General features: G+C 34.6%; 1 protein-coding gene across 1 annotated transcript in view; it reads right to left on the reverse strand.

Moving 5' to 3' along the window:
- The window catches only part of GlnRS (Glutaminyl-tRNA synthetase), a 41064-nt gene that overhangs the window by 12772 nt on the left and 8864 nt on the right, over positions 1 to 19428 (reverse strand). Inside the window, exons 4-10 of the mRNA XM_069828066.1 lie at positions 18487 to 18704; positions 15556 to 15710; positions 13552 to 13738; positions 7370 to 7557; positions 5021 to 5244; positions 4744 to 4883; positions 691 to 862 (exon numbers count right to left, since the gene is read on the reverse strand). Of these exons, the coding sequence (XP_069684167.1) occupies positions 691 to 862; positions 4744 to 4883; positions 5021 to 5244; positions 7370 to 7557; positions 13552 to 13738; positions 15556 to 15710; positions 18487 to 18704 (1284 nt within the window). The remainder of the gene's footprint in view (positions 1 to 690; positions 863 to 4743; positions 4884 to 5020; positions 5245 to 7369; positions 7558 to 13551; positions 13739 to 15555; positions 15711 to 18486; positions 18705 to 19428) is intronic.

Consider the following 19428-nt stretch of genomic DNA (forward strand, 5'->3'; position numbering starts at 1 on the left):
GAATCCGACAGGCTCATGTCAGTAGATAGATTTACTGTCATGTAAAAGACCTCCTATGAGACATTATTATTATTATTATTATTATTATTATTATTATTATATCTTTCTCTGTCTGTCAACAATTTAACACAAACTCGCTGAATTGTACCCGATTAAGCATTCTCTTACATTCCAAGACAGATAACAATCTCTTCCTTTTTTTACCACTTGTAAGTTAGCAATGAGCGACACAATAGCCACTACTGTGAAGCAAACTATGGAAATGTGATTGGTGAATGAAAAACACTAACTTATTAACAGAATGTCTTCATTTTGTGTATGCATGTGTACCCTTGTAAAATGTGGAATGTGGGTTTCTTTTAATTCTAGAATTTTGCATGAAATAAATGTTGAATCTTATATTAGTGACATTCTTAAAAAAAAAAAAAAAAATTTATTTTATAGAGCCTAAACAAAGGAGTTTAAGAGCCTATTTTAGGCGCCTAAAATGCCACCTTTTAGTGCCTAAAATTCCGCTCTCTAATCATAACACAAAACCAGAATAAGACTTAAGATCTCGGGCTAGGACAGTTGTTTCTGAACTTCCATATTAGAATGTTATTCATCCACACCGATATCCTAATACTAGTGCAACTCATAAAGTTCATCCACAATCAATTATTACACGCATGAATTTAAATTTATGATTACCTTGGAGCAGTAGTGTTGAGGAAGTCGCGAACAAACGATTCAAGCATCTGAGGATCTACAACAGCTTGAGCACCTGTCACACCCATCTGAGCACAGAAATTGTTAATGGCTTCAGGAGGAAAGCCACGCCTTCTGAGAGCACTAAGTGTGAACAATCTGGGATCATCCCAATCTGAAACAAACACAACATTTAATATTCCATATATTACGATGTACCGAAGTACATACGATATTTCCACACAGAAATTCTGCATCATCTATGAGGAAGGCTGGGTGGAATGGAGAAAAATGTGTTGGACATTGTCCCACTGTCACACATCTGTGACTTCGTACATGAGGGTAGGCCACTAGAGGGAACCTAAGAGGTGGAACTTAAACTGAGAGAATTCTGTCTGGCATCGGAATGGAAATCCAGTAAGGCTTAGTGGATATAGCGTTAGCATGTAGAGGTGAAAACCTGGGTTCAAATGCTGGTGCCGGAGAGAATTTTTCTCTGTTCCACCCATCCTTCATCATTTAATATTCCACTACACTATAAATATTACAAAACTGAAAAATCAAATGACGGAAACACTTAATTGCATGAGTATAGTACAGTTTCGTCCATTTGAGAAGACATAAAATAAAATGACTATAAAATTTGTAATGGGGATGATGTAGAATTAATTTCAGTTCCAATGTGATACGGGAGTTTTGTATCATCATTGCTACTACATAAGAAACAAAAGAAGTTACTCTGCAATGAAAGAATAAACAAAGATGGGTATTTTCTGGTGAAACAACCTTCCATGTCAGTGAGCGAGTGAATACCCATAACACAATCATATGGGGACTTGAAAATCCGCATGTCTCATATGAACTGGAACGGGCTAGTCCTAAAGTTAATGTTTGGTGTGCGGTAAGTCGCTATAATCTGTATGGGTTGTTTATCTTCACCGAGGAAACAGTTCGATCAGGACCATATCTGGACAAGTTGGAAAACTTTTTCGAACCACAAATGTAACAGGAAAACAGCATGGGTATCGTGTTCCAACAGGATGGTGCATCACCTCATTGGGCAACAGAAGTCCGTGATTATATGGATGACACATTTGGTAACAACTGGTGTGGTCGAGGAGGGCCAATTATGTGGCCTCCAAATTCCCCAGACTTGACACCACCTGATTTATTTCTCTGGGGTTTAGTGAAGCAGTACATCACACAAGGATATTCATGATCTCAGTGCAAAGATCTTCTAAGTTTTTGAGAAAGTTACTCCTGAGATGTTAGACCACACATGGAAGGAATCAGCCTCAAGATATGAACTGTGTCGTGTTTGCAATGGCAGGCATGTTGAGGTCTAATTTGGACAAAACTCCCATTCTTCTAGAATGCATGTACAAATTATTTAGCAATAAATAGCAACAGTTCTCATTTTATAACGTTTTTATTTTATGTCTTCCCAAACGGATCACTTTGTATATTCACACACAAGTAAATACATGCAATTTGTATTACAATTGCCCTAAACAATAAAAAAGACAGTCATTATTATACTATTAACAGGGAAGTCTATAATTATATCAGTAAAATTGCGTTATTGTTAACTAATGCTGAGTTCTTGACAGTAAAGCCGCAGTCTAGTATATACAGTCACGAAGCTTAAGTTTATGAGGATACTAGGAACAATAGACTGTGCAGGTACTATTTCGCATTGTCTGTAATGAGGCGATAGTAGTAGTCCTAGTGGTTAGCAACTATCTATGGATGCATATTTACTACGTATTGAGCTTCGTGACTGTATATACATTAAGAAGATTGATTGATTGATCACCTATATGCAACCCCCATGTTTTGAGGATCACATCTGCCACTGGTTAGCGGGTAGAGGTGGGGTGTGATAGCATGTTGCTGTCACAGTTTCGAACTGTGACAGATCCAGAAAAATCATTGTGATAGATAAGTGATTTTGTCACAGTTTAATTTTTATGTTCAGATGATTCTTGGTAACTGATGGGATCCGTTTCCTGTCTGTAGATTTCCAAGTCATCTAGAACTCAATTTCACTACAATCTACTTATGTCTGAACAAACCATGACGAATACCAATGTTTCTCATCATCGTTCTTCTGCGAATTGTGTTGATATACTGGTGCTGTGTCTTATATCAACAATAGTGGTTAGCGCAGCGAGTAAACTGAAAACAAACCAAGTTCTGACCTCTGAGCTGTGTTAGCACGATGTGTGGGCGCGTATATTCACCCAAGAATATTTACAAAAGATGAAGTGCATCATTTTATTTGTGGGAGAATATAATGAGTGCATAGCTTCAGTATGAAAAACCTGTCAATGTTAAACTTTTGCATTTTGAGTAAGAAGAAAATTAATTAGATCCCAGTTATGCTGTCCTTCAAGTTAATCTTCTGATTTGCAATTGTTTGCACTCTGTACCTGTCACATATATGTACATCAGTCGCCATCACTGTGAGACATATACTGGGCAAAGATGACAATTTCTTGGAGCTGTGATTTTGGAAATGTAGTCACAGTTGGAACCTGTGACAAAATCATAGGTCTTCAAATCACACCCCACCACTATTAGCAGGTCCACATGATCTAGCTGGGAGAATCCAATAACCATATCCCCCTCTTCAAATCAGTACAATTATAAAATTTATCTAAAAAAATTGCTTAAGGGGAGAGGATGGTATTTTTTAAAACTTTTTTTTTTTAACTTTTTTCCTATTTGGTGTAAAATATTAATTTTTTTGTATGTAGAGACCTCATAGCAATAGCAACTCAACCAAATATAAATATTTTGAAAAAAAAAAAAATTATTTGGGGGCCAAAATTTGAAAAAAATATACCCAATGCAGGATTTTACTAAAACCGATATATCTAAACCGTTTTTTAAGATAGATTCAAACGGTTTTTTGCAATGTATTTGCAAAAGCATGTTCTACAAACTGTCTGTAACAGAATTTTGATATTAGTCTCTATGTTTGTAAAATAAACAATTAAAATTTAATAACAATTTTCTGATTTCCTTTCTTGCAAACAAACGGACGTATTTTTAAAATAAAATCAATGAATAAAATCCTGTTACAGAGAAAAGGTTCCTAATGGTCTAAAGAATGTGTGTTCTAAATGTCATTCATGTATCTTTAGTAGTTCAGAAATTATATCCATTTTTGTCTGGCAATGTAGCAAAAAAAAAAAAAATGAAGTTACTGGAAATCGATAAAAGTGGACTTGTGATTTAAAAATCAATAGCGTAGGAAGTTTAAAAATGACGTCTCAACATCTGGTAAGGGCATAATACCCACAAAATGATATCCAATGCATTCCACACATATCAAAGGGTATTTTAAAGAAAAAAAAAAATTTAATTTAATTTACTGGAAACAACAATAAAATTGGGGAGTGATTTAAAAATCCATAACGCAGGAAGTATAAAAATGGCGACTCAACATCCGATAAGGGTACAAATACAAACAAAATGTCATGCTATGCATTTTACACATATCACAGAGTATTTTAAAGAAAAAAAATTTTTTTTTTTTTAATTTACTCATTTTTCACCATATACAGTATACTGGATGTTGTTAATATTTATCTACTAAATATTGTGTCTTCAGTAGATTTAAACTGAAGCAATTTACTATATTTTATACACTGATTGATCCAGTGCCATGTCATACATGGAAGGCAAGGGAACCAGTTCATAAAGCGAAAAAGAAGAAATTTATTGCAGAAATTATATTTTAATCATGAGAACTATGAATTCTCTAATCTTAAAATGTCACAAAATTCCTTCTCTGAGCGCCTGTTCAGGTCAAGGTGGATTCGTTAGATATTCTTAACTTCAGGCACCTATATTGGCCGATACGGATTCGTTTATTTCTGTTCAATGCTCTGTTGCTAAAGAGAGGTGAATTGCTTTGGTCTTCAAATATATTTGAGTTGGCTGCTATCAGTTTTGCACTATACATATAAAAACGTTTATTATTGCTTCCCTCACATAAAAATACACCACATGCCTCTGGATTGATCGCTTCTCCCAATTCAGACATACCTTTTACTATTCCTTCTGTTATCAATTTAGCAATCTTCCTCTTGGAGACAACAGTATAGTTCATATTTAAACGACCATATTCCCATTGCACAGGGCAATACACGTCCAAAGAATTGCAAAGCCAGTAATATGACGAACGTCTGCAAAAATGATTCAAATACATGACTGAAAGGAACTTCAAACACTGTAAAGACACATTTTTTTTTTTCATTTTTTTCTGAGTGAGTGAGCAGATAAGTGGGTGGGTAGTTGAATGAATGGTGTAACTTTATATTACCTATTCTGAAATTCCTTGGTGCACAAAGAATGTGTAATGTGTTCGAGAGAATCACACAAACAATGCGTGTAATCGTATGTAGGATAAATGCACCATTTATCTCCTGTACGATGATGTGGGAAGAATTTGATCCTATAAGCTACAGGATCCTGCTTTCCCTCTTCCAATGTAATCTTCATCCTCAAAGTTGCTTCTCCTTCTTCTAATTTGCCGTTTTTCATATCCTATACATCAGAACAAAAATAAACATTGTTTTAATACAGAACACAACATATACAGGAATACAGGCAAAACATACATGAAATGGTAGTCAAATTGAGGATAGAAAAAGATAGTTCGTAGTGCTTAATACATATTTAGTGATGATTATCAAATGTGAGTAACAGATGATGGAGGAATAGTAAATTCTTATATTTCGTCTTTGTAATTTATCATTCCTGACTTATCTAGGCGAAAATTAGTGGTGCTTTTCCAGTTTACTAAAGGCCACTACTGTTCAGCTTCACATACACATAGAATTAACATACAGACTGAACCATAAATAATGTCATTAATTTCAAAAGGTTATTTTTTTAGATATTTCAAACAAAAACGTTTCGGAAAACGTATTATTTGTCTTTCTTGTGTTAAATTTTATATTACCTTGTTGACATGTTTCAGCCTGCTATTGGCCACCATCAGAACTGGTTGTTGCTGGTCTTGGCGCCTTTTGTTTTGTTTCCTGTGGGGGTGTGTTTGTGTAGTGTAATGTGAAGTCAAAGAATGTGTGTGTTCTGAAATTGAGTTGTGTGTTGAGAATTTCATTTGGATGTGTTTTTGTGTGTCTGTATATTTCATATTGTTCTAGTGTGTTTAGTTTCTGGCTTTTTGGTTGGATGTGTAGAATTTCCATATCTGTGTTGATGTCTCTGCAGATGTGGTTAGCGTTTGTGATGTGTTCTGCATATGTGGAAGTGTTTTGTAATTTTGTTATGGCTGTGATGTGTTCTTTGTAACGTGTTTGAATGATCTGCCTGTCTGTCCTATGTAAAAATTGTTGCAGGTGTTGCATATGAGTTCGTATATGCCTTTGTGGTTGTATTTGTTTGTTTGTTTGTGTGTTGAGATGTTATAAAACACTTCCACATAAGCAGAATACATCACAAATGCTAACCACACCTACAGAGACATCAACACAGACATGGAAATTCTACACATTCAACCAAAAAGCCAGAAACTAAACACACTAGAACAATATGAAATATATAGACACACAAAAACACATCCAAATGAAATTCTAAACACACAACTCAATTTCAGAATACACACACTCTTTGACGCCACATTACACTACACAAACACACCCCCCCACAGGAAACAAAACAAAAGCACCAAGACCAGCAACAACCAGTTCTGATGATGGCTAATAGCAGGCTGAAACATGTTAACAAGGTAATATAAAATTTAACACTAGAAAGACAAATAACATGTTTTCCGAAGTGATATACTGTTAAAAGTTGTGTAATCAAGATGTACAAAAAAGTTTAATACAATTTTCCTCGTTTTGCTTCCTGTTTGAGATAAAAATTGTTTCATATGAAACATTTCATTGCGTGTTTTTGGAAAGCCATTCATTTAATTTCCAATATGCTCAATCAATTTAAGAGGGCAGTGTATTATGCTAATAAATGATTGAAAGAATTTTAATTTTTCCTGTAAATATGCAGAAATTTGATCCCAACAAATGTAACATTTTAAAATTCCTCTTCAGAACGAAAAGTTACATTTGTTTGGATCAAATTTTTTCATCAGAATGATGCCAGAAATCACATCCTAGAGTAACGCACGATCTTCGTGAATCATCCTGTATATTCAGTGCGTGAGTACGTACAAATTTTGAGACCATACATACCGAAAAAGAAACTGTGTGGAAGAGCAAGGAAAATTTTGGACATAAACTTCCTGGTTGCCCAGTTCACATAAAAAATACTATATTATTGAACAGATTTAATGAAACAGGTTATGTGAATGATGTGATGTGGTGAATTAAGTATCACACAAAATGGGCAACACTTCCAGTAGTTACTGTATGGAGTGTGAGTACCAAAGTTTAACAACATAACATAGCATTTAAGTTTTAATCTGGTGAAGCACTGTAAAATCATGAAAGCAGGCAGCAGTGGTAGCGGGAGGGACCTGTGACTGGTCGGCCAACAGAAACACCAGGAATGTTCACTGGGACTAGATGTATTCTAATTTAAAAAACAATATGAATTCATCTAAGAGATTCAGTAATAATCACACAGAAATTATGACATTCTGATATTTTGATCACTCCAATTTATATTTTAATTAAAAAACGCATCTTACCTCAAAAAGTCGAAGATTTTCTTCTATAGGACGTTCCCTCCAAGGTGAAGGAGGGGGATTGAAGCCTTTGATTTCTTCTTGTTTTTGATGACATACATAAGCTAGTCCTTTCTTTATCAGTAAAACAGCATATTCATACAGTTCATCGAAGTAATCTGAAGAATGCGTCACTTTGTATGGCTTGTAACCTAGGTGAAAATAAAATAGTTTTTAATAAACATGTTTTTTCTCAGTATTGTGAAACCTTAAAATTTCTGCTAAAAATCTACGATAATAGTTTTCGAAGATATACACCACTGTAAAGCAAAAAAATAAATAAAATAAAATAAAACAGAGGGCGAGAAGTAGTGCTATCAGCACACATGGCTAGGCTGATTCTTATTGGCTGCAGATAATGCACCACATTGTCTAATGTCAATAAAGTAATAAACATCTGACCTTCATGTCTAGTTCTTCAGTTACTTCAATGTTGAGATTATTTCTAAGCGTAGTTTCGTGACTCTTCTTGTCTTTATTTAAGAGAAGTGTAATGTAGCCTATGTAGTGTTATGTGATGTTTGTTTGAAACGATTTCTTATACGTATATATATCATGTTGAGGACTGATTGATAACACAGGTCAACACAGATTTTCCTATTTTGGTTTTGACACCTGTTTCATATTCACTTTGTTCCAGAAATGTCAACAGTTTTGTCCTATCACATACCAATTTTTAATAATTTCAGTATTTGTGATTATTAAGATATTAAAAAATACAGAATATCTCCAATTAAACAGGAACACAACTATTTATTTCAGAGTAAACAATCACTCTAATTTTGTTAATTTTGCATCACTGTGTTGTTGGAGGTGACAATATTTTATGATTAAATGGCAGCACTTTCTACTGTTGTAATGGCGGACATTGGAGAAAAGTTACATCAACCAGTTCTGAGAAGTCTATTCTATTGCAATGTGTTTCTGTGGGCTATTTGGTGTGGTTTAGTTTGTTTGTTGTGCTATAGCCATGAACAGAAGGCAGTGTTTGAACGATCCAGATATATTTTGTTATATTTGTGGACGTTTCATGATTGAAAAACAGAGACACAATATAACTTCACATGTTAAAAGCATTTATTTTGCTTATATTGGAATTAAGCTGGGCGATCAGGATAAACCATGGGCCCCTCATAAAGTGTGCAGTGTTTTATTGCGGAATTAAGTAACTGGTTAAAGGGAAAGAAGAAAGCCCTTAGTTTTGGAATTCCGATGGTGTGGCATGAGCCAAAAAACCATACTAACGACTACTATTTTTATATTTACAAAGTTAAAGGCTTCAATACAAAAAAGGAATGATTTATCCTGATTTGGAATCTGCTTAGACCTGTACCACATGGTCCTATATTCCTGTACAAAACCCTCCTAATGACCTTCATATACAGCATTCTGAAACAAGTTCTATACCTGTCGAGTCATCTGAAGATTCTGATTGGGCATACACACATGGCATGCTCCAACCTTTCACACAAAATGAGCTGAATGATTTGATGAGAGATATAAATCTCCCAAAGACACTACGTAATCTTTTACAGAAATCGAGAGAAAGATCTACAACAGTATTTTAACCAAGAAGACACTTTAGTACATTGCACTGACATTCCAAACCTCATAAAATGTTAAGAGCTGAGGACAAAACAAATGAATGAAGGCTCTTCATCGATGCAAGCATGAGAAGTTTAAAAGGTGTGTTACTACATAATGGTAACCTTCTAGTATCAGTTCCAGTTGCTCATTCTATCCATCTCAAGAAAACGTATGAAAATCTTGAGCGGCTACTCGAAAAAGTCAAGTACAAGGAACATCAATGGATGCTCTGCGGTGATTTGAAGATTTTGTGCATGTTGTTAGGACAACAACAGGGTTATGCCAAGTACCCATTTTACAAATGAGTCATTCCACGTCAAATCGCACAAAATTATACAAATTTTGATCTTCATATTTCTGATTGCGTTTATATTTTTTTTACCAACTCTATGGGTCTCATAAACCAACAAGTGTATTTTTATTTCCTCCTAAGTCCACATGTTTTTAAAATATTACATGTTAAAATTCGTTAAAAATGTCGCACAATGCAACATTTAAAGGGTCATATTTCTGACGATATTGATGTTAAATTTTTTTTGAAAAAAAAAAAAAAAAATGCATTTAAAAGGTTAAAGTACTGTCTTTTATTAAATATTTACTAACTAATTTTAATATAACCATTTCAAATATTTTTTTATAATTCAATTTTTAAAACATATACATCAATGTGAAATAGCCCTATTAAGAATCTAAAAAAATGCCTACTAGGTGCACTGAAGTATTCTTAATAATTCCAGAAAAAATCAGAATGGGATCTCCAATAGTTTAATGAAAATTTAATTACTTATGACAGAATGTGTAGCGGTCGGCACAGCAGCAGTGGACGGGAAGTGTTAAAGCGCGCTAAGAGGTTTATCGGTGCTGGATAATTGACTGAACGTTGCAACATTACACCCAGTACGAATCAAGTTACTCGAGGAAACACTGTTAATTTACTTATTATGATATTTTCAAATAATTGTACATTATGCTTTTCAAATGTTTCTTTTCATTCACACTTTAAATTTTCATTCGCCTACCTTCTTCCTTGAAAGAAAATTGTTTTGCTAAATCTTCAGTTTTTAACAATGGAATGAAAGAATATAATTTTAATGTACCAGTTATTGGTTTTAGATTATGGTATCTGGCCTGCAAATTTTCAGTGTGGTTTTTGTGCTTATTGAATGGACAAAATATAAATGACACGTTAGAAATGTTTTTTGTGACTAATCAAACAGTTTTTTTTTTTGGTGTTGTTATAGGATCTTGTATAGGCTAACTCTCGTGGCAAGTCTTTTAACAGTATCTCCAATGCCAACACAGGGACCTTTACCATGCGACATTGCAAAGAAGTGTCATTCAGCACTATTCCATAATCGTCTTCATGTAAGCAATTATTAAAAATTTTTTTTTTTTTTTTGTATTGTGAACTTGATCCATTGGAAAAGTAGATGATTTTTTTCATATCGTTGAATTCTTGCTTTAAGAAATTGATTGGTTCGGATTGAAAAAAGTGAAAGGGATCGGTGTCATGTTTCATGGTTTCTGAGATGATATTACTTTTGTAACGAATTTCTGTATCTCCTTTGAAATATACTATGAAAGGATTTATTTATTTATTTATTTATTTAAATATACAGAATAAAGAATATAATTATAGACAAGATAAATATAAATAAAATAATACAATCAATATAAAAAAGGAGATGTAGTAGTATTAACAAAATCTGAGTCCGAATGAGCAGCGCTCGTGTTCGGTCACAGTTCAGATATAATATTAATAGGCCTATAAGGGAATATAAAATAAAATAAAGTAGGAAGTAAAATTAAAATTGTATTGTATTGTGGCTTGGCATATGTTCCAGTGCACACCTTGTATTGAATCTTGTATTACAAATGAATAATTTTCAGAAAAGTCTGCAATAACTATGTAATTTTCAGGTTGTACCTTTCTTTGCATTCCATCAAAAATAAAATATGGCTGACTTTTGAATGGATGATGATGCATCTTCTACATGAAAAACTTAACATGCTAGGGAGCCTTTTACTTTTGAAACTTTTCACGGGGGTATTGTTTTGTTGTATCTTTCTTTTCTTGATAGGGGATTCTATTGACATCAAACTCTTGTTTAATTCCTCAATATTACTGATTTCTAGCACTGTATCCATAGAACTGCTAGAAGAAGTACTGGGATAATCACTTTTTCTGTCCGCACTTTCATTTGATTCATGTTTATTAATATCACAAAAACTACCGGCTTCACATATAATTTCACCTGACCTATGCAGAAATTTATTGATTTTTATGGAACAAATCACATATTTGCACACTCAAAGACTCCTTTAAATTGAGCTTTATCAATAAGTCGCGACTTACACGTCTTAGTGTACTTTTCTTTTTAAAAGCGTGGATTTAAACACTTGTTATATATTACGCGATCTTTACCATCACTCATGTTGTATAGAAGTCACGTCACTGCGCGAAATTCAAACCCAAACTGATTATTTTTCTCTCCTGCCATCTGTTTACTGCCATAAAGTTTACTGCCTTACCCAGCCTTGCTATCATCAAACACTTGGCTATATTACAGTATAAACATGCAACACTGTGAAGGGCTTCCCCTCTTAGCTGAGCTGACAATAATAAAATAATTTTAGATAAGATATTTACTGTTCCTTAAGGTATTAATCATTTGATGATTACTATAGTGACATCAGATGCAACGGGGAATTTCCACGGGCAGCCTTCTAGCCTATGGCTGCAAGCAGTTCATTAGCTGGGAATCGCGAGCGCGTGCATGCCTCCAGAAAATAAATTGTTACAAATGTATGGGTGCCGATCCCATATTTATAAATGCAGTAGTTTACAGATAATACATCAGCGAACAAGTCTATATTTTTTTCAGATTTTTAACTTGGCTATTTAATATAGTAATTTTGCTTTGAAAAAGAAACGATTAAAAAAATAGGCCAAATTTTAAATTTATTTGTGATAGGCCTAAAGTAATAAAAAGTGTTGTATTTCGTCTTTCAAATGCGCCAAACCGCAAATCTCAATTATATGTAGACACAGAGTTCCAAGCGAGTTTATGTAACAGTGCGCGCATAATTTGCGTAACTTCAAATATTCATAACTACACAAATAATTAATAATTGTGAAAATAAAAAAATACGGGTCTCCTTATTTGATGTCTGGAATTCATGAAAAAAAATTAGACCATTTCCGAGAAGGTCGTGTTTTATTGCTGTGCGATTTGACGTGGAATGACTCATATGTGAATGGGACAGACAACATAGAATCACTGGACAAAACGAGAATGGCCTATAAGACACACACACACTGATACCAGGTTCGAAGAACATAATGAAGAAGAGCTTAGTAAATCCTGAAAAAATTCTGTTACCGCCCCTGCATATAAAATTTAGCTTAATGAAGTAATTTACTAAGGCACTGAATAAAATGTATTTCCATATAAGATTTTCCCTTGAACATTTATATATTACAATAAGTCATAAGTTAATGTGTTAATAACTTTGATGTTCTAAAATCTAAGCTGTATTTATATTAAGGAAACAACTGAATCCAATGTGTATAGTATTTGTGTGTTGGTCATATGGTTCCCATATATTGAATATCGTCAATTTAAACATGTTATAAAGATTTGTATTACATGTAATTTTTTAGAAACGTGATATGATACAGGAAAATGGAAGTCATTTCTGTAATCCATACAGTTTGTATATACAAAATCAGTTATTAGATTTCAAAAAGCTGTAATTTTTTTTTTTCTTTGTAGACCTGTGAAATTGAAGGGTACACAAGGTTCATCAAAAATCGAAATTGAGTTAATAAGCCACCTTATAGTGGAAAGGGACTACTATCATGTTGTCTAGATAGTTTTCTGTTAAAACGATCATGGTCCTCGAAAATGAGCGTTGAAGTTTTCATGTACTTCAGAAGAACGATCAAGCTCCAGTCAGTTCTGTGATAGAACAATCAAGGTCCATTTTCTACTCGGCTTTTTCTCCTGTTTTGTCATATAATGCTGCAGTTTTGTGTTGTTGGCTTTCCGAAAATTTATGTAAAGTAACCTGAACGACAATTTCATTACTTTTCCACTGTTGAGTAAGAATGGAATGATTATTATTTCGCACTAAAGTAAACAAGGTCTCATTTGCAGCTTGTTTCATGGACATTCTTTTAGGCTTGTGTTAGTTGTTCTGGATGTTGCCTTAAAATTAAATCATAGGTGAAATGGAGGTATCAGAAATAACAGAGATTATAGCTATGCAGAATGCGAGTACAAAGAAAATTTTTTTTTGACGTATTTCAAACTCATCGAAAAGAATACAGACCATGACTCAAATTACAGGAGACACTTGTTTAAGAGTTCAGGATTGAGATGTTCTCAGAATATTAATTTGTAATTCTAGTAGGAGAATGTTTTCAGGTTGGGTAGTAGAGTGTAGTCGTATAATGTATTTCACTATGTCTTGGACTTACAATTGTAATATCACATTTCAAAGAAGTTCTTTGCTTTAAAATACGTATTACCATATGAATAAAAATGTACATTTACCTAGCCATTCTACCATGTCCTTGATGCCAATAAAGAACTTTTCTTCCTCCTTCTCTGGATTGGTGTCGTCATACCTCAGAAAACAGATGCCATCATGTGCAGCAGCATATCCGAAGTTTATGTTAATAGCTTTAGCATGACCAATGTGTAAAATTCCATTTGGTTCTGGTGGAAATCTTGTTCTAACCTACAACAGGTTCTCTATATTACAACTATTACTAGTACTATCTTCAATATATTAATACTCAAACCAAAGTACTGATCTCTAAGATTGCTAAGGTTTTTAAAATAAAATAATTACAGTAAAACTTCATTTTAAATCCAGACGTTTGAGATGGGCAGCACGTATGGGCGAATCCAGAAATGCATATAGAGTGTTAGTTGTGATTAATTAAAAAAAAAAAGTCAGTTATAAACATACTTCCTCTTTCTTCCATTCAGTCAGTGGCGGCTGCCGCATATTTCTTAAGAGGAGGAAAGAAGTTAACTGCACAAAATGACACCTTCTTGAATGAAACATGCTACAAATTAGCCTACATGCATACATGTAAGACCAGATAGTGTTCGGGTTGGCTTCCCTTTTGTATAGCAATAATCTGTTCTTGTAAACTGACTTTCCTAAATTGTCCAAAATATAATATGTTTTCACTTCCATTCATTGTTGAATAATTGCACAAATTAACCGTTACAACCTCGCAGCATTTTCGCATACACTACAGCATCACACGTGTTGGAAGAGACCAGCTACTAACACGTAACCAGAACCGTTTTACGAAAGTGGGAATGGAAAATAATCTGTTAGGAAAACGAGAACACTGCACCCACCCACGTGGTCTGTGTTGCCACATGTACATTTTACATATTCAGTGTCACATGCTTTTGAAGAATGTCAGTTCTTGTAAAGTTATACTATCATTATTTTTCAAAGCTGTCCTTGGCCGATTAATTTTTTTGTGTTAAAAATAATGTAGTTTGGAGTACTTTCAATTTCAAATATATTTGTACAAAACTAACAACTTGGATGTTGTCCTGTCTAGTAGACAATGAATGGAAGTGAATTTCAGTGGCCAAAAGATCTATGATACTAATGTAGAACTACTTCCTCTTTGTTTTATACAAACCCGACTTTAACTTTCAAATATTCTCGAAAGTTTCAAATCATGAATAGTATCCTATACATATAAAGTGCAATGAATAATATATTTTCATTTATAATTTAAAAAAAAAGTTTATATGGTGTCTTATAACTTTGCGTTAAAACTGTTTTTATTGTGCCTCCTCCTAGATGTGTTATAGTCTGGTTGAATGCAGCATCGTTAGATAGCAGTGGTAGCGAGCTTGCTGCAAGACCAGTCGGTTTCTATCCCACCCATGCGCTGATTCAGAGGAGGATCTCCTCCCTCTCCGTTCATTTACTTGCTTTAAAACTCTGCTTCTTTCTCTGGCCGCTAGTGCGCTGTTGCCTATGTGTGTTAACTGCAGTAAAGGAGGAAAAGATTGGCTTTCCTCAACACAATCTCGCATCCTTCTCACAGTTTTCTACAGCACATGAGCGCATGTCATTTAAAACTCGATCAACCAAGGTTTTCTTATAGCTGTGAACTTAAAAATTATCGAATCTTCCTCGAATTTTAAGGCACATATTTTATTTGGTATTTACTTTCACAAGAAGAAAAATGTGAGGAGGACGTTGCTCCCTTCCCTCCCCCGAGGAACCGCCACAGCATTCAGTGGAATTAAAAAACAAATCAGCAAGCTTTCGTCATATCAGGTTGAGTCTATGGTCAAAATATTTTCAGTTTGGAGGGGTGTTAGGATAAATGTGTGTGAATCGAGGATGAAAATTCATTTCAAGATATGAAGTTGTTAACATACATATTTCAACTATCACATTTTGATTGAACATATAATCAGTAACCATAATGGATTAGTATTGCTTGTCCTTTGGTTTGAGACTTAATTTAATTAATAGGTAATACGTATGCAATTATTGACATGTATTACCTGTCCTCCAGTTATCTTCAAATGTTCTTGCAAAAGCTTCATTGTGTTTGATGTTACTACATAGCCATCTGTTTTAAAATTCTCCCCTGGTTTGTGGAAATGGACTTTGGTCTTCATCATTTCACTGATAGAAATAGCACCTAGAGAATTCTCAACTGCGAAGAGAGAAATAAATTTTAAGTACACGTGTGGATATGTGAGAAAGAGAGCTAATTTTCGATTTATACCATGTTCACAGTTTCTTTACTTAAAAATTAAGAGCTGTAATAAAATGTTACTTAATGTAAATCATATGCCCTTTATCACCTACCCTGTTCAACAACTATTTGGTGGATTGTTTTCAGAATGTGAAAGAGTGATAGTAGGAGGCAGGGGCGGCCCGTCCTTATGTGCTACAGTACAATGATAATTTTTGCTCAAATAATGTATTTGCAATACCACCATAGTATCTGATCTGCCATTTGACAATTTTCCGTGGTTATGTTCATGACGCGTTATAGAGTGTTTAGTCTTCGCTCTTAGCTTTTTGGTGCCTCAGGGGGTACAATGTGCTACTCAAAACTCTAAATGAGAATGTAGACAATTAATGCGCATGTGCGAAGCTGAAATCACTGCCCTGATTGGCTATTTTTACGCGGGGAAGTGCTGAAGTCAGCTTCAGCACAACACAGCTTGGAGATTGCAAAAGTAAAGCGTAACGAGAGAATGCTTGTTTGTGGAAGAACTCGGAACTATTTACAATGTAGGCCTATTTGGTAATTCAAGTGTCCGACTGCTGCTGCCGTCTACCTGGTTTTTGAGGTTCCTCCTGAATCAGTCAGCAAGCGATGGAGAATGGAATTCCAGAAAACTGAAGCCAAGGAAGTATGTGACCGTATAATTCAGAAAACTACTCACCGTTTCCAGTCTTTAAGCTATCTAGATGCAACAAAATTGTTAAACAGCAAATTTTCTGGCAATTTTTGGATAACCTAATTTTCCTGAACGCGAACTTGAAGTTGCTGTCAACAGCTACACTGTACTGAACAAAAGAGTGTTTAAAACACAACTTTGAGTTCTATACGGAACACCTGCCTTCCGGAATATAGATAGAGCTGTTCAATTGTTACGATACATAGCCTCCAACAATTCACAGGATCCATTCTGTGAAGTAACACTGTCAATAGAAAAGAATATGATATCCAAGTTGAAGGGTTTAACACCAGGTTAACTGACAGGTTCTGCAGTAGGAAGGAACGTCGTATGGATTTCATATTTCGTCACTAGGCGAGTCTCAAATTAAGATAAATACATATAAGTGTATACAGTAGGCCAATATAGAAATTGTAGCACACTCATTATTTTGACCACCAACCGCTACTGGTAGGAGGAAGAAGAATAAAGTGCATAAGATTTGCTGATGATATGGCGTTGTTAGCAGAAGAGGAGATAATACTAAGTGATATGCTATTGGAGCTAAATGACAGCTGTGAGCAGTATGGGATGAAGATAAATTCCAACAAGAAGATCATGGTCATAGGAAGAAAAGTAGAACAGGTAAATTTGTGGACAGCTTCAAATAATTGGGGTGTACTATAAGTAACATGAGCTGCTGCCAAGAAGTCAAAAGGAGAATAGCAATAGCCAAGGAAGCTTTTAACAGAAAAAGGAACATCTTCTGCGGACCTCTAGAGAAAGAACTAAGGAAGAGACTAGTGAAGTGTTTTGTGTAGAGTGTAGCATTGTATGGGACAGAAACATGGACATTACGACGAAGTGAAGAGAAGCAAATAGAAACATTTGAAATGTGGATATGGGAAGGATGGAGCATGTGAAATGGACAGACAGAATAAGAAACGAAGCTGTGTTAGAAAGAGTGGGTGAAGAAAGAATGATGCCGAAACTGATCAGGAAGAGGAAAAGGAATTGGCTGGGTCACTGGTTGAAAAGAAACTGTCTTCTGAAGGATGCACTGGAAGGAATGGTGAACGGGAGAAGAGTTCGGGGCAGAAGACGATATCAGATGATAGACATTAAGATATATGGATCATATATGGAGACTAAGAGGAATGTAGAAAATAGGAAAAACTGGAGAATGCTGGGTTTGCAGTTAGAGACCTGCCCTTGGGCAGAACATTATGAATGAATGTAAATCATATAATTTATATTCTCCGTTCCATTACTCTTTCATCGTAAATCATATAATTGTTTGGTTTGCCAAGCCCTTAATAACGAAGTCTTTAATTCTCCTCAACTGGTCTTGGCTTAAATGATATAAATTTTCATTGTTTTTTTTTTTTGCATCTTTTCTCCTACTCTTTTCTATCAGCAGTTACAACATTTGTTATTGTAATGACGCTAAGTGGCCTCATCTCAAGGGACTCTTAAAGGTTAAGCTTTTATGAACAGAGATATCCGAAAGTGTATAGTATATGTATAAGAGGCAAAAATTGAAACTGAGTATCAATTAAGCTAAAGCCACTTGAGAAAAGCCAATAACTTAGTTGTTAAATGCTAGACACTGAAAACCAACCAATTACCACCACCTTCGTAATGAGGCTTATAAAATGAAAATCTGATATTGAATATGATGATAATGATTGCTGCAGCAGAGTTGGAATATCGTACTGTACATTTAGTCAACATTTCGAAGACTGGTTGGAACCTTGTGTCACCAATAAGGCATCACTCATGAGGGAACTAAGCCAGGAGATAATGGGGTAGGGTGGTCAGTTACTTTCCCCCTAATATTGTAATGTTCGAGAAAATTAAAATATAATGGCAATATACAAATGTAAGTCTCTACTAGAAATCCAACAGATTTGAAAGCCTTAGGAAGGAGTTAAAGGAAGAGGTCAAGAAGAGTAAGATAAGAAATGGAAGGGACAATCACCACCACCACCACCACCACCACCACCACCACCACCACCACCAATTTCTAATTATCCTCACCTCCATTTACAGCAACAGTCTCTATGGGCTTAGATTCACCACTAGGTTTGCTTACTTTAGCCTTTTTCGTTTGTTTTACTTGAGAGAAATCTGCCTCAGTTTTAGGTCCAAGCAAATCTAAAACCTGCAAATCTACTTCATTCTTAATAGCTTTTCCATCTGCCCATTTCAGCATTGTACGAACTTCTTGCATTATTGTTCCAACATTAAAACGGTACCTGAAAAATAAAGGAATGAACTTAATGAAAATTAACCAGCATATAAACATGGATACCACAAGAGATACTAAGCATTTTTATATTTTTTAAGTACATATTATGCTTTAATCATAACAAAACATTTTCGTTAATGTTGCCTTTTCGTTTTAATTCTCGGTCTTTAAATGTATTATCCAATGTGACATGGAATTTATTCTTTTTAGCCTCATTTTTTATATTACAGAGAATGGATTTTGTTTCTGCATTGGACTGACACCATACTTCAATCCTTTTGGTATTATATTTGCCTCTTTGTCTCATTAAATGGTTCTTTTCCTTGTTAGCTTAAACAACAATTTTTTTCTTCTATACTGTCCATCCATAAACCACAAAAGAAGTAAATTAAAATCATCAGTACCAGTTGCAGAAGACACAGCCCTGCAGTATACATTGACTTCACCCCAACTCTGGCTACTAGCAACAGGCATCTATAATGAACACCGATCAAAATACCTGTCATTTCTCGTGAAAAACAACAACTGAATAGACTACAGTGGACTTTATGTTGTCAGCAAACAGCTGGATACATTAAGAAGATTGATTGATAACAAAACATTTCCTTCATTTTCTTTATCTAACTACTCCCTATAGTAAATATTACTACACTTTTCTCTGAACCCAGGGAGGATGGATTTTAGCATGCACAAATCCTAATACTGCGTCCACATAGAGCACTATGTGATGG

The sequence above is a fragment of the Periplaneta americana genome, chromosome 6, assembly GCF_040183065.1.
Source record: "Periplaneta americana isolate PAMFEO1 chromosome 6, P.americana_PAMFEO1_priV1, whole genome shotgun sequence".
Lineage (NCBI taxonomy): Eukaryota > Metazoa > Arthropoda > Insecta > Blattodea > Blattidae > Periplaneta > Periplaneta americana.